The sequence below is a fragment of the Hypomesus nipponensis genome, chromosome 27, assembly GCF_054491055.1.
Source record: "Hypomesus nipponensis isolate SF chromosome 27, ASM5449105v1, whole genome shotgun sequence".
NCBI lineage: Eukaryota > Metazoa > Chordata > Actinopteri > Osmeriformes > Osmeridae > Hypomesus > Hypomesus nipponensis.
The window spans coordinates 8,617,557-8,630,025 of NC_140387.1; the positions used below are offsets into that span (position 1 = coordinate 8,617,557).

General features: G+C 38.3%; 1 protein-coding gene across 3 annotated transcripts; it reads right to left on the minus strand.

Annotated features, from left to right (window-relative positions):
- Positions 1 to 3,568: 3,568 nt before the first annotated feature.
- lhx3 (LIM homeobox 3) lies at positions 3,569 to 11,716 on the minus strand. 3 transcript variants are annotated; one of them, XM_084694138.1, is made up of 6 exons: positions 11,441 to 11,716; positions 8,886 to 9,057; positions 8,521 to 8,720; positions 7,026 to 7,177; positions 5,672 to 5,843; positions 3,569 to 5,052 (listed from the first exon to the last, which is right to left on the minus strand). In XM_084694138.1, exons 1-6 carry the CDS (start codon positions 11,535 to 11,537, stop codon positions 4,625 to 4,627), a joined length of 1,221 nt encoding a protein of 406 aa, XP_084550264.1. In that variant the 5' UTR covers positions 11,538 to 11,716; the 3' UTR covers positions 3,569 to 4,624. The 3 variants fall into 3 exon arrangements, with proteins under 3 accessions (XP_084550264.1, XP_084550263.1, XP_084550265.1); XM_084694137.1 differs by having other exon boundaries at positions 8,521 to 8,723; XM_084694139.1 differs by lacking the exon at positions 11,441 to 11,716 and adding an exon at positions 9,906 to 11,366 and having other exon boundaries at positions 8,521 to 8,723.
- Positions 11,717 to 12,469: the final 753 nt, after the last annotated feature.

Sequence of the window (12,469 nt, forward strand, 5' to 3'; positions counted from 1 at the left end):
AGTACAGGTTGGTGGCACAGGCGTGTGACAAATGTTTTTCCCACACCGTGGATTTACAGGATTTGATTCACAGCATGGATCAGGTCTTTCAATGCTTTTTTCTTGGTGAAATATTATCTTCAGCAGGTATTACTCAAGTGTAGCATGTTTATAATATGTCTCATGCAATGTGTGTGCGTAAATTTGCTGTGGATTTAATCCAACATTTAATTACTTTGTCTAACTTGTTTTTAATCACCTCACCCTCCAAAACAAACCCAGGATATTCAGATTAGGGTTGGTCAAACTTTTTGCCAACCCCTCTTCCCTTCCCTTTTCTCAACATATGACCTACCCTGACAAAGTCCCTTTCCTAATTACTTACCCAATAGATACAAACAGACATAGAGACAAAGACCACCATAAGATTTTGCCTTTGCTTAGTTGATTGTTTACTGAAATCAGTGCCTGGGTTAATCCTTTAAGTCCCTCCTCCTCTCCCTTTTACCTGCTTCACACCCCCTATCCCTGGCTGACTGTTGGCCCGAAAATGGACCAGAAGGTCCCCTTTGCATGCACACACACCCCCACCCACACACACAGCAACCAGCCATACATAGCTGTTCCATTAGGTCTGAATTGTTACTGCTGTGATGTGTGGGGCCCATGGGAGATGTTATTGTCAGGTCTGATTTACTCAGCGCCATCTGACACAAGGCTGGATGTTTGCTGGGGGGCGTGTTTGGTGGTGTGTGTGTGTGTGTGTGTGTGTGTGTGTTCAAGTGTACAAGGGACCAAGAGAGACTGTCTGTAGCCAGACCTGGTGACAGCTATGGCTCAATGCAACAGTCTATAATGTCAATACAAATGCAAATGAAAAGCAACAGTCTGAGCAACAATCTGAAAAGCAACAGCCTGAGCAACAGACTTGGCAACACCCACATTCAACAGGTTCTGTGAAACAGGAATGTATTTTGTTATTGAATATTACATTTCAAATTTATAATAATTACACATAATTAAAATATTAATAAGTACATTGTTTATTTGATGTAGTATTTCTAATAAGAAATGTAAAAACAGTTTAAATATGCATCCTCTCTGCATATGAGTCTTTCACTCATCTTTGTCTGGACCACTGTACACAATGATTGAGTGGACATCTGCAGACTTTTAGAGACTCTTTCTTGCCTCCAGGGTCCTGGACCTCCAGGGAAGAAGCTCAAAGGATCCTGCTTTTGTCTGCCAAAGAATGCATGTCAATCAACGGTCATGTCAAACATGAAAAATACATTTACAGTACATACGTTGCACAAACTGATACTATTTGCAAGCATCACAAGCAATATTTCATTAATTTCACTGACAAAATGCTACCTCATTTTTGAATATCAGGCATACAGATCAAAATTACGTGTGTAAACGCACCTACAAGTTTGACACGTTGGTGGTCAAAGTTGATGCTCCAATAGGAAACATGAACCTTGGTGCAAAGGATCAGGGGACTGTACCCAATGAGTGTGCCAAATTTCACAACATTCACCATATGGTTCTTGGGGCTGCCATAGACTCCAATGGCAGAAAAAGAAGATAATGATGGGTAATAATAATAATAATAATAAGATGAAAAGGTAGAAACGCAATAGGTTACCTACAAAGCTTTGCTGCTTGGCCCCCAATAATAATGAGAAAGGGTAGAAACACAATAGGTTGGCTACGCAGCTTTGCTGCTTGGCCCTCAATAGCAGGAGGGGATCCAAGTTAATTTTAGAGAGTGGAGGGCTTTATAAACTCTGGTTTAAATTGACCCAGGTCACTAAAATCTCACCCTTATCACTGAAAGTACCTGACACATGTCTGGATGGGGGGTCATGAAAAACCAGGAAGTAGAGATCAGGGACTTAAAGGTGGTGTTGTCTACACAACCACTTACTTATTTGCCTGGTTGTCTGAGAAGATAATAAATCCAGTTTGCTAACTCCAAATGAAAACTGCCTAGTAAACTGTCTAAGGAAAGGGATTGTGAAAGATTAGCGCTTCCTCTGACACTTCCCCTCACCCCCCTCACTATCCTTGCGGACTCAGCCAGGGACGTCTAATATGTTGTATGGTGATGGCTGGCACTCAGATGGAAGAATTTGATTTGATATTCTACCTGGTGTTCTTGTTTTGTTCCGGGAAGCTGAGCAGGACAGAAGACCTAGCCTAATTGCCTGAGGAGGTTTGCATGGAACAGAAGGTACTGTGTGGTTTATTGTCAGTTTGATGGGGTTGGCATACCTGCATACCACCATAAGTGCACATACAAACACACACACACATACTGTACATATTACACAAACACAGAAACACTTAATCAGCCAAGAACCCCAGATATGTCTATTCAGAATCAGCACATTCTGGGAATGCTGTCCCTTGCTCTTAAAAGTTCATAAGAGTTCTTAAAAGCATGTACTTTTCATGCCCTTGGAGACATATTTAGCAAGAGCAATCATGGCGAGTGCTTGGGTTAAATCTGACCATCCAGTTATGAAAACAAAACAAGTGCCCATTGTTTTGCTCACAAATAGATAATTAATCTATGTCCATAAGATGCTGATACAAGATGGGGAATACTGATACTGAATGTCACTACTTTTATTGTAATTATTGAGTATAGAAACACAACCCTTAGTTAAAGCCCCTATGTTAGGACATTTCCATAGGTTTTAATGCACTCACACCCACTAGGTCTTTTCACTTATAGTCAGACTAGTTCCTTTTAGAACACTGTCAATTACTCATAGATGTTGAGAGAGAATGTCTTGGATAAATAAATAGATTTATGGTCTTTGTATAAGAGAGTATGCAGGGGTTGAAAAAGGCATATCTATGACACTGCACAGATAAAATTGCACTGCAAGTCTTTCTGTCATCAAAGACAAATGAAAGACATTTGTTTACATACACACATGACACTCTGAACGAAGCATATACCATACCAAAATATGTGCACACACATGCATGCACACATAAAAACACACAAATGCACAGTTTAATCAATTTAATTGAACCTGACATGGAATGGGTAAACAAATGATGAAATTCACAAAGGGCACTCATCCCTCCCAAGCTAATGGATTGAGGATTTGTATCTGTAGGGGCATTTAGGCAAACAAGGCGCGGTTATTTCCAAATAGACATCTAGCCTCTCCATCTGCAACAAATGTAATCATTAAAGACTTGTTTAACTCTTAATACAGAGTTTATTATTAGTCAGACAGTCATCTTACAGACTCAGACAGTTCTTTGGATTAATCTGGTTCCATTTCACTGTGATGCTGGATAAATCTTATAGACACAGGGATAAGAAGCAAAGATTTAAGAAGGCCTCAGCTCAGTCCCAGTAAATAAAAACATGGTCAAATTGTCTTTGGTTTGTTTAGTACTTCATTACTATCACAAAAAGTGTGTAGTGCTTGAATAGTACCAAAGGAATAAGAAAACTTCAGTTTGTTTTGTCCCTCAATAATCAACTGCGCACAACGCAAAAACAAGTCAAAACAAGAATCAGTTTGGATTTAGCTGGCAAATTTATTAAATACCTTTACCACATACTTAATAATCCTTCTTCTCATTATTATCAGAAAGAATAAATAAGACAAAACATCTTCCACTTAAACAAACACACACACACCAGTCAGGGTTCAGCATTGCCCCAGGTTGTTTCAGTAGAATTAAACAAATGAGATTCTGCAGAGAACACGCAAATGCCTAGAGGACATACCAGTAAGTGACAGTCTCTAAAGCAGGCTAAAGTCCCTGCCCATGAACATACAAAGTCCTCAGGGGTTTTATATAAAAATAAAGTCTTCACAATGATAAACCATATACGAATATGTGAGTGTGTGTGTCAGTGTCTATTATTAACATTTGGCAACAACCAGACGTGTAAAGACTCTGACTTTTAATCAAAACTTTTAAAGACAGTTTTTATTTAAGAGAGAAAATAGAAAAAAGGTGGAAGAAGCAATTGTATCAAAATGTATCATGTGCCAGAATTTGTTGTACTGCAAGTGATATTGGATGTACGACATCAGCTATATGTTGCAATGTAACCTCTCAAAGTACGTATTTGTCATTATTCCTGGTTCGGATGTATGATAGTGATATAATCACAGGGAATAAAGGTTGAAGATCATCATCAAGAGTCACTGTACATAGTTTATTGTTTGAGGACTACAGGGATATCTATGGAGTCCTTTGTCAGCTACATCTGAAGACTAAATTGCGTAGTTTGTTTTTTGTGGTGTCCAGAATTGTATATGGGTGGATGTCATTGATGTTACGAGAGCAACTTATACTGAACTGTCAATCAGAAGATAATTTGTCCTTTTAAGGCCTGCAGTCCTTGGAGTGAGTGTAAGTGCTTCCATACAAGGACATAGTTCTAATCGTCGTGTTTTAGTCCATCTCACCCAAACTGAACTATGGCTAAGATGGATGACAGCAATAGACAGATCCAAGAGTAGCAAAAAATGGTGCCACTGTTTAACCCAGTCTCTGTTTGTACACACTGTGTGGTGGGGTTACAGTCTCTTCTTGTCACATACTCGCACCCATTAGAAAACTCAATTCATGACTGCAAACCAATCAACACAGGTTATCAAAACTGACCATGGTCAACTTCGTCCAACCAGGAAGCAGGACTTGATGGGAAGTCTGGGTAGCCACCACTGCTGCCAGTGGACAGGTCCGAGCTTGGGCCGTTGGCACCACCCATAACCCTCATGCCCGTGTTCATCCCTGACGCCAGACCCTGGGTCATGATAGAAAGGCTGGAGTCAGGATAGACAAGACTGGAGATGAGTGGCTGGTGCCTGGGAAGGACCTGAAGCGAGCCTGGGGATTGTGGGAGTCCATAGGGGCTGCTGGAGCGGATGTCGTGGAACTGGTCCTGGGAGGGAAGGACTCCATGCTCCAGGGGGAAGGAGCTGTGGTTGCTTCCCTGGCGGCCCCCCATAAGAGGAGATGATTCACTCAGGCCACTATAGATGCCGTTGGAGTGGCCCAGCTCTGACATGGGTGGCTCATCTAAACGGAGAGGGAAAAGAAAATCCAGTCGTAAGATTTATTTTTTTGTATCATATTGTGGATTTGCTACAGTTACCTAAAAAACTATTTAAGGAAGAAATAGCTCAGCCAGATTATCTGTGTCTATAAATGACATACAGTGTATGCCATTGATATTTTATTCCAATTGTATTGTGTCAATATATAACACAATATAACACAAATCAGGTTGGCTAATTAAGCTCTCTTACACAATGAGCAAATTATTATATTATTATATTCTGATTAAAATATTATAGTGGTAAAAAAGTTACATAAATATAACAAATAAACGTATAATAACTATTATAATTAATACATTTCTGTTGCTGTCAGTATTGTGAAGTTTCAGCATGTTATCATTGCAGTGTGTAAGACTGTACAGTATTTCCCAATAGAAAAGCAATGTGTTTCTCTATTTAATTATATAGAATGTTTTCATTGTACAGAACACATTAAACACTGTTTTTTCTTTCTCTTGTCCAGCAACAGCTAATATATGTAATTCCCTTCACCACAACATTGTCCTTTCAGAAATTAATCAGATTTATTTGTTAGATTTATACAAATTACAAATACATTAAAAAAACTTTTGGTTAACCTGTAAAGGAGACTTCTGCATCACTATCTATGCCCTCTTCCTGGATACTGTCCTTGTCTGATTTGGAGCTTCCCCGGGACCTCTTCATGTTACGGAAGTACTGACCCCACCTCTGCCTCCCGGCATCTTTCTTCAGCCTCTTCTCCTTTGCCCGTCTGTTCTGAAACCACACCTGGGACGAGAGCAGGACATGTTGAATAAAAATGTGTTCCGTTTATTTATTTTTTCTGTTTATTTATTATTTGTATTATTTATATTTTGTTTAATATCATTATGTATAGAGAGAGGGTGTCAGTGTGTTTGTTTTTCACAAATTGTATGTCTTTTCTGTCATTTTTAATATGCAGGAATGAAATTATATAATATAAAATAAACTATATATAAACAAATATATATAATTACATAATAATAATGTTCTCATCTGTATTGTTATAATGACAAAACTGAGTTTGCATTCACTGGATGGATCTTAACTTTAAACTGGACAATTTCTAGACACTTCACCTGCTATGCCTTTAAGTGGTATGGTACATTACCATTAAAACGAAATTAATTTTCAAGGACTGTGAAGGGACAGGGTCACGTCTTCTTTAACCCAAGTCGGAGATTGAAACAGTTGGACGGAACACTAATGTTGGGACCACCATGCCCTGCGCAAGATTTATCACGCACGTAATTAACTTTGCGACAGCTACACGTTGTCCTTAACCCCAAGAGAAGACTGGTTACCTTTCATTACCCTCTCATTCAAATCCATTGCTGGAGTTTAATTATTTAAATATAAGCTTAACTGAGCAACACAACTTACATTTGAGCACGTAAATAAATTAGTAGGCCTAGTTTTAAATCAACGATCGAAAAAATAATATTTTGTACATTCAACATGGCCTACTTGTTTACGGTTAAAATGCAAGCTTCAACCAAAGGAAATTTAAACTAGCTGGTTCAAAATGTTATGTTTTTCATACAAGCTTAAATTCCTCAATAATAATGCAGCCGTAAATTAATATGCTTCCGATTTATTTTCCCACTCACTGAATGACACAATAGGTTTCGTATAGGCTACTTTAAGTATCCTTGCAAATACAACTATTTAGTCTTATGTGACCACACTCATTGGCCCTTCACAGACAATATCCAAGCCCCCGTCTTCGCATGATTAACGTGCTCACCAATCTAACTCTCAAGTGTGTGGACTTACTTTTACTCTATCTCACCGTAAATTCAAAACAGCGAATAATTGCTTACGCTTGTATTATGGTCTACCATAATTGAAGCCGATTTTAATCCACAATTTCAAGCGGAATCTATAGTCCTATGATAATAATGCAAGTAGCCTACATGGGATGATTACCTGCACAACTCTCATATCAAGGCCAGTCTCTGAAGATAATTGTTCTCGAACATGACGTGCTGGTTTGGGAGAGTTGTTGTAAGCATTTTTCAGGGTCTCAAGCTGTTTGGCGGTTATGGTCGTTCGCGGCCTTTTTGCAGTGGAGTCTGCTTCTAAAAACAAAAACCAACAAACAAACGAAACTATTAACAGGAGTTAAACTACACATTTTTAAATACAAACAGTCAATTTGTTTAAAAATGCAGTTGTAGGATGGCCCTGGTAAAAATTGTCTATTTAAAAAATACGTCATGTTGACATGATGACCACGTTATATGTTTTTTGTAGGCTTCATTTGAGTTAAAGTTGTTGAGCTATAGGCCTACCATATTTCTGGTGTGCAGTAAAAAGGCAAACAAGTGAAAGTCATAATAAAAGTTATTTGCGACCTGATTAATATTTGCAATGTAAAGTAACAATCTTTTAATATTTTCGTTTTCTTCGTGCGTCATAAAATACAATTCAATTAACTTAATATATTGCAAATAAAATGCAAATAAAATTAGAAATGAAACACCTTCCTGCACGTGGACCAACCCAATGGCCCTTTCATTAGTAAAATAAACGTGTGTGTTTTTCTATAAAAACTCACGTTAACTCACTCTGTAAATCAAGTAGGGGCAGTAAATTCACACAAACAGATGGGCCAGATAAAACTTGAGTAATGTGCAACCTGTCCCTTTGCCATAACCACAATCAAAGCCATTATGAATTTCAAAGACAAATTGGCAGCAGGCCCTTTGGTCAAATAAAGTAAAATATTATTTAATTCAACTAAAGCATGAAGTTGATCAATAATTGGTAAAGGACATGTTAGGTTGAAATGTGACATTTTTGGGCCCCATAACAGACTATGGCTTCGAAAATGAAGTAGTCTTAATAGCCTCTCTGTGGCGGGTAAGCCGTTATAACATAGCATTGTACAGTATTGTCATATGATGTCCACTCCGCGTTGTAAATGCATAACTCATCTATGGCCTCCATAGACTAATGCGTAATCTAATATCGATTTGGATGCAGGCAACGATACAATTAGTGCAGGTGGGTCAAGTGTTTATTGGTGACCCGTATTCTCGCAGATCAAGTTAAGGCAATAGCGCTCAGAGCAATTCCTCAATTACAGGTCAGTTGCTAAAAAGGTAAAATATGGCTCCTTGGATGATGCAATTCCAGATTTCAATTTAGGTGAAAAATTTAAGTAGGCCTATTGTGAATAACGGTGGCCAACGTTATGATTGATGTGTGATGTTAACCTAATTTATTCCAAAATGTGCGGGGCACAGGGTTAATTGATTCTTATTGTCATATGAAATGTTTAGATATGACATGATGATCCACAGATTCACAACAACAACAAAAATCGTGCGTATAGGCATAAACGTGTAGGCTACATGTGCGCATCCTTTGGACTTTTGTAAGCCGGATGTGTTCAGGTGTATCGTCCTTGACCTCTCACCTCTTTGTTTGGCTGTTTCGTAGTCGGTCTTGCATACAAGCCTGCTGTCCTCCATCAAGTAGTATTCATCCCCCGTCGCCAGCTGCCTCTTGCACACGATGCACGCAAAACAGTGCAGGTGGTACACGAAATCCTGCGCTCTCCTTACCACTTGCGTAGGTGGAATACCTTGCTGACATGCGGCGCATTTGGTCCCAAATCTCCTTTTTGGAAATGAGAAGGTTACCATCAATATAGTGATATTGATTGACGGACCTCAACACTAAAAAATGTAACTGCTTTTGTACAAAGCGTTTTATTCGTTTGGCCTAAAGCCTATTTAACCAAACAATGTTTAAATTACGCATTATATTGCTTGTACTCACTTAAAGAAATCCTCTTTACAATAAACGCTGTCGCCTCGACTGAAGCACTTGTCTGCCAGTTGGGATTGACAGTCGATGCATTTCAGGCACTTGCTGTGCCAATGACGATCCAACACTTTAAGAATGAAGCGATCCACGATTTGTTGATTGCAACCCGCGCATACAGGAATTTCTGAAACAGTAGAAATGATTGATTCTAAATTGGACTTCAAAACTCACACGATTAAAAAAGCGACATTTCTAATAACTGAATGACTATAATTCAATAATGAGCCTGCTATCAGTTGTACAAAATAGCTTGATCAAGATATGCCTCTCTGTAGGTATTTAATTGGCCTACATATTCGAGGCTACATAGTTTTCCGTGTAGGCTATTACAAGGAAAATTATGAAGCCTTTTGAATATTGTAGATTATTCGTTTATTTTGTATTTTTTATAACCTATCAAAATGTGATCGCGAAATATATTCGTTTATGGATATAAATAAGGGTACTAGGGCTGAACCTAAACAAATAACCATGGATATTCCCAAAATAATTTCAAGACATTTTAATTCGTAAAACGTTGATTGTTATCCAAGAATAACTTTGAAGCTTACAGAATAGCTAGGCTAATATATTTAGTCTGGTTGTTGCAAAAGGTAAGTAATAATAATGTAATTTAAATCAAATCCCTAGTCCCAGACCCTGTTTTTAGTCACCTGGAACATAACCATTAAAATCACTAAAAACAAACACCAAACATAAAAAGTGTAATCACAAAAAACATAACCATTCAATAATTTAAATAATCACAATTTTCCATCACCACTATCACAGCAACGTCTCTCAAAATGTCAGAAGCAATTGCAATGAAAACCCGACTTGGGTTCGTTCCCTAGGTGAAACAAAAATTATATAATTAACAAAAATTATATTAAAGCAACTCGGTACTTGATCACTGCATCTACGATATTATGGCGTCGATTGTAAAAAGCGGATGTTCTCAGAGTTAAGGACACATTCACGAAACGCTCTTACTTTGCATGTTCACAAGTCCTGGAGTTCTTAGGGACACATCCTGAAATTCGAATTCATAATATCTCTCACGCTTTCCCATTTAGCTGTACTGATTTTATTCCTTCGTTTGAGAGAAACAAAAAAGTGTTTCCTCATACCATCTGTAACCCTCTACTACGAAGAAACTCGTTCCTTTTTGTCATACCAGGGCATACCCTACTTATGATTAAAAAAGAAGGCTAAACTTCCCTTTTTTGCTATTACTGGTGTGCCAATCAATCACCATGGGCTCAAATGCTATTTAGGAGGTTTTACCTCACATCCGGTCTCCAAATCATGCCGAGTAGTCCCGTTTCCCAGGGAAGTCACGCGGCTTTCTTTCACGTAAACGAGACCGACCACAACCATCCACTGATCTAGAATAGAACCGATTGATATGCCCATAACAGGCGTACATTTTCGCCAATAGGCGTACACTGATGAACAGCAATGGAGATAAACATAACCATGTAGTGATTAGTGACCAGGGAACGTATCTAAGATTGGAGGCTTAATTGTCTTAGATTGGCCTACCATCAAACAATGCATTCTTTTGGGACTCTCACAAATTCAAATCCTTCTAAGGACATCCGCTATAACTAGGCTATGTATTTCTGCATTTACTTTACATCAATAATCATCAATAATCCCCCTAGTACGAACCTAAGACCTTGCAAGGTGATCATTCACAACATTGCCATGCACTCGAATTTTCGCGCACGGCCTTCCCTTCACCACGACACGGCACAAAAAAATTGTATCAAAAAGTCCAGGCACTTGATGTTTCTCTCATCTCAGCGGTCACATTTCTAGTGTTTAGTTGGACAATTGATTACATTTTAATGGGCCATTTTTTCTGGCACCACAAGCAAGCGATGCGCGGCAATGACGGAACAGCATAACGAACAGGTGCATCAGACATTATAAATGCAGGAGGTAATGTAAAACTAGTAGGCCTAGGCTATAAAAGGGCCTTATTGCACGCCACAATGCCAGGTGTCCGAAGCCATGTGGTAAGACTTTTACTAGTATAGCGGAACAAGTGAAAATACTCTCTGTAGCTTCATGTAGCCTTTATACAGGATTTGTATTCAGAATTGTTCAGAATAGGCTATGTAGGCTAGTACAATTGATTGTAGCTACTTCGTAAGATAATTTGGTTAAGCCTACTATGATAAAGTAGGCATATTTGAAAGTTGCCTATGCAACGCTACGATGAAAACGCAAGGATTCGACAATAAAGCTGTAGGCCTACGTATAGCAGTCTCTTTATTCAGTTCAGGAAAAAAAAGACGTACAGTAGGGCCTACCCACATGTCACAAAATATCCCTATCTGTCAATTTAGCTTGCGTTTTAGTGCGTAGACTACACATTGGCTATTTGTTTTAGTAGCCTACCAACTCATTTACAATAGGCTAATAATTCTCCGATTGGAGCATCGCACACAGCACATTAAAACATGATTCAAATTTAACTAAAATATCTATACTAATTGTACGATACGTCTCTGGAATACCTTTCCGTAATTCCTCGCTCTGTTCCAGTAAGGCAAACAGCATCTCCGTGTTATTCGTTGCTGCTTTTGGAGAGTTCTGTTCATTTTTTCCATCCATTGGTCATGATTTCCGCATAAATAACCCACAAATACTATTCTCTGTGTATGTCTCAATTCCTCACATTGACATAAGCCTATAAACAATATCTCAGGGAGTAGCAATGGTGTTACGGGCTGTGCATGCATGCACTCTAGATTAAAGCAACCTACAATTTGTTGTGTGCTGCGCAGGTTATACCACGCCGTTACCTTGGCAACTAGCCTGTTCTAGCTGAGAAACAGATTATCATCACCTTGCAGTAGCCTAATAAAACAAATTGTGCCGTGAATAGTTGCAACTTGGCATCTATGATGCATTTTGAAATTAGAATGTTTTATTCCAACAATCAGCAATATCCATACATTTCATGTAATTTCTTTGCATGAAGGCTCAAGGGATTGCATTTAGCCTACCGGCTATGCTTTGGAATGACCACTATCATTCATTATGTTATAAAATAATAGATCAGACATGGATTTTACAATTTGTAGTTGGTAGGCCTATCATAAATGTATTTACTAGGGCAAATTCATATTCACTCTCATTGCTAGCATAGGCCTAAATTGTTTTAATTTAATAAAATGATTTCCTTATGATATAGATTTTAAATAAGTTAAAGAGAACTAACAAAACATAATTTTCACATTAATAAATTAATTGTATTTGGCCTTATTATCAGTGACATATGTCAGTGTGGCCTATAGGCCTGGCATATGTGTTTTACACATTTTCTACTCTTCTATCCAAAGCAAAATAGGCTACAAATAGCCTAGTGCACATAAAAAGTAGCCTACAGTAGAAGATCAAAGATCAGAAGTGCATAGGCCTAGTTGTACAGTAATTCGGTGGTCAAGAGACAATCTGTATTTAGATTTTAGCCACATTGCAAAGTAACCTAAGCCTAACCACATCTCAGCTACAGGCTAGGTGAAAAAAATAATAAATAGCCT

Coding starts and splice junctions, on each gene's coding strand:
- lhx3 (XM_084694137.1), bottom strand. CDS start 11,537: ATGGATGGAAAAAATGAACAGAACTCTCCAAAAGCAGCAACGAATAAC. Junction 7,178..8,520: donor CGAAACAGCCAAACAAAGAG/GTGAGAGGTCAA, acceptor TTTTGTTTTTAG/AAGCAGACTCCACTGCAAAA. Junction 5,844..7,025: donor TTGATATGAGAGTTGTGCAG/GTAATCATCCCA, acceptor CTCTCGTCCCAG/GTGTGGTTTCAGAACAGACG.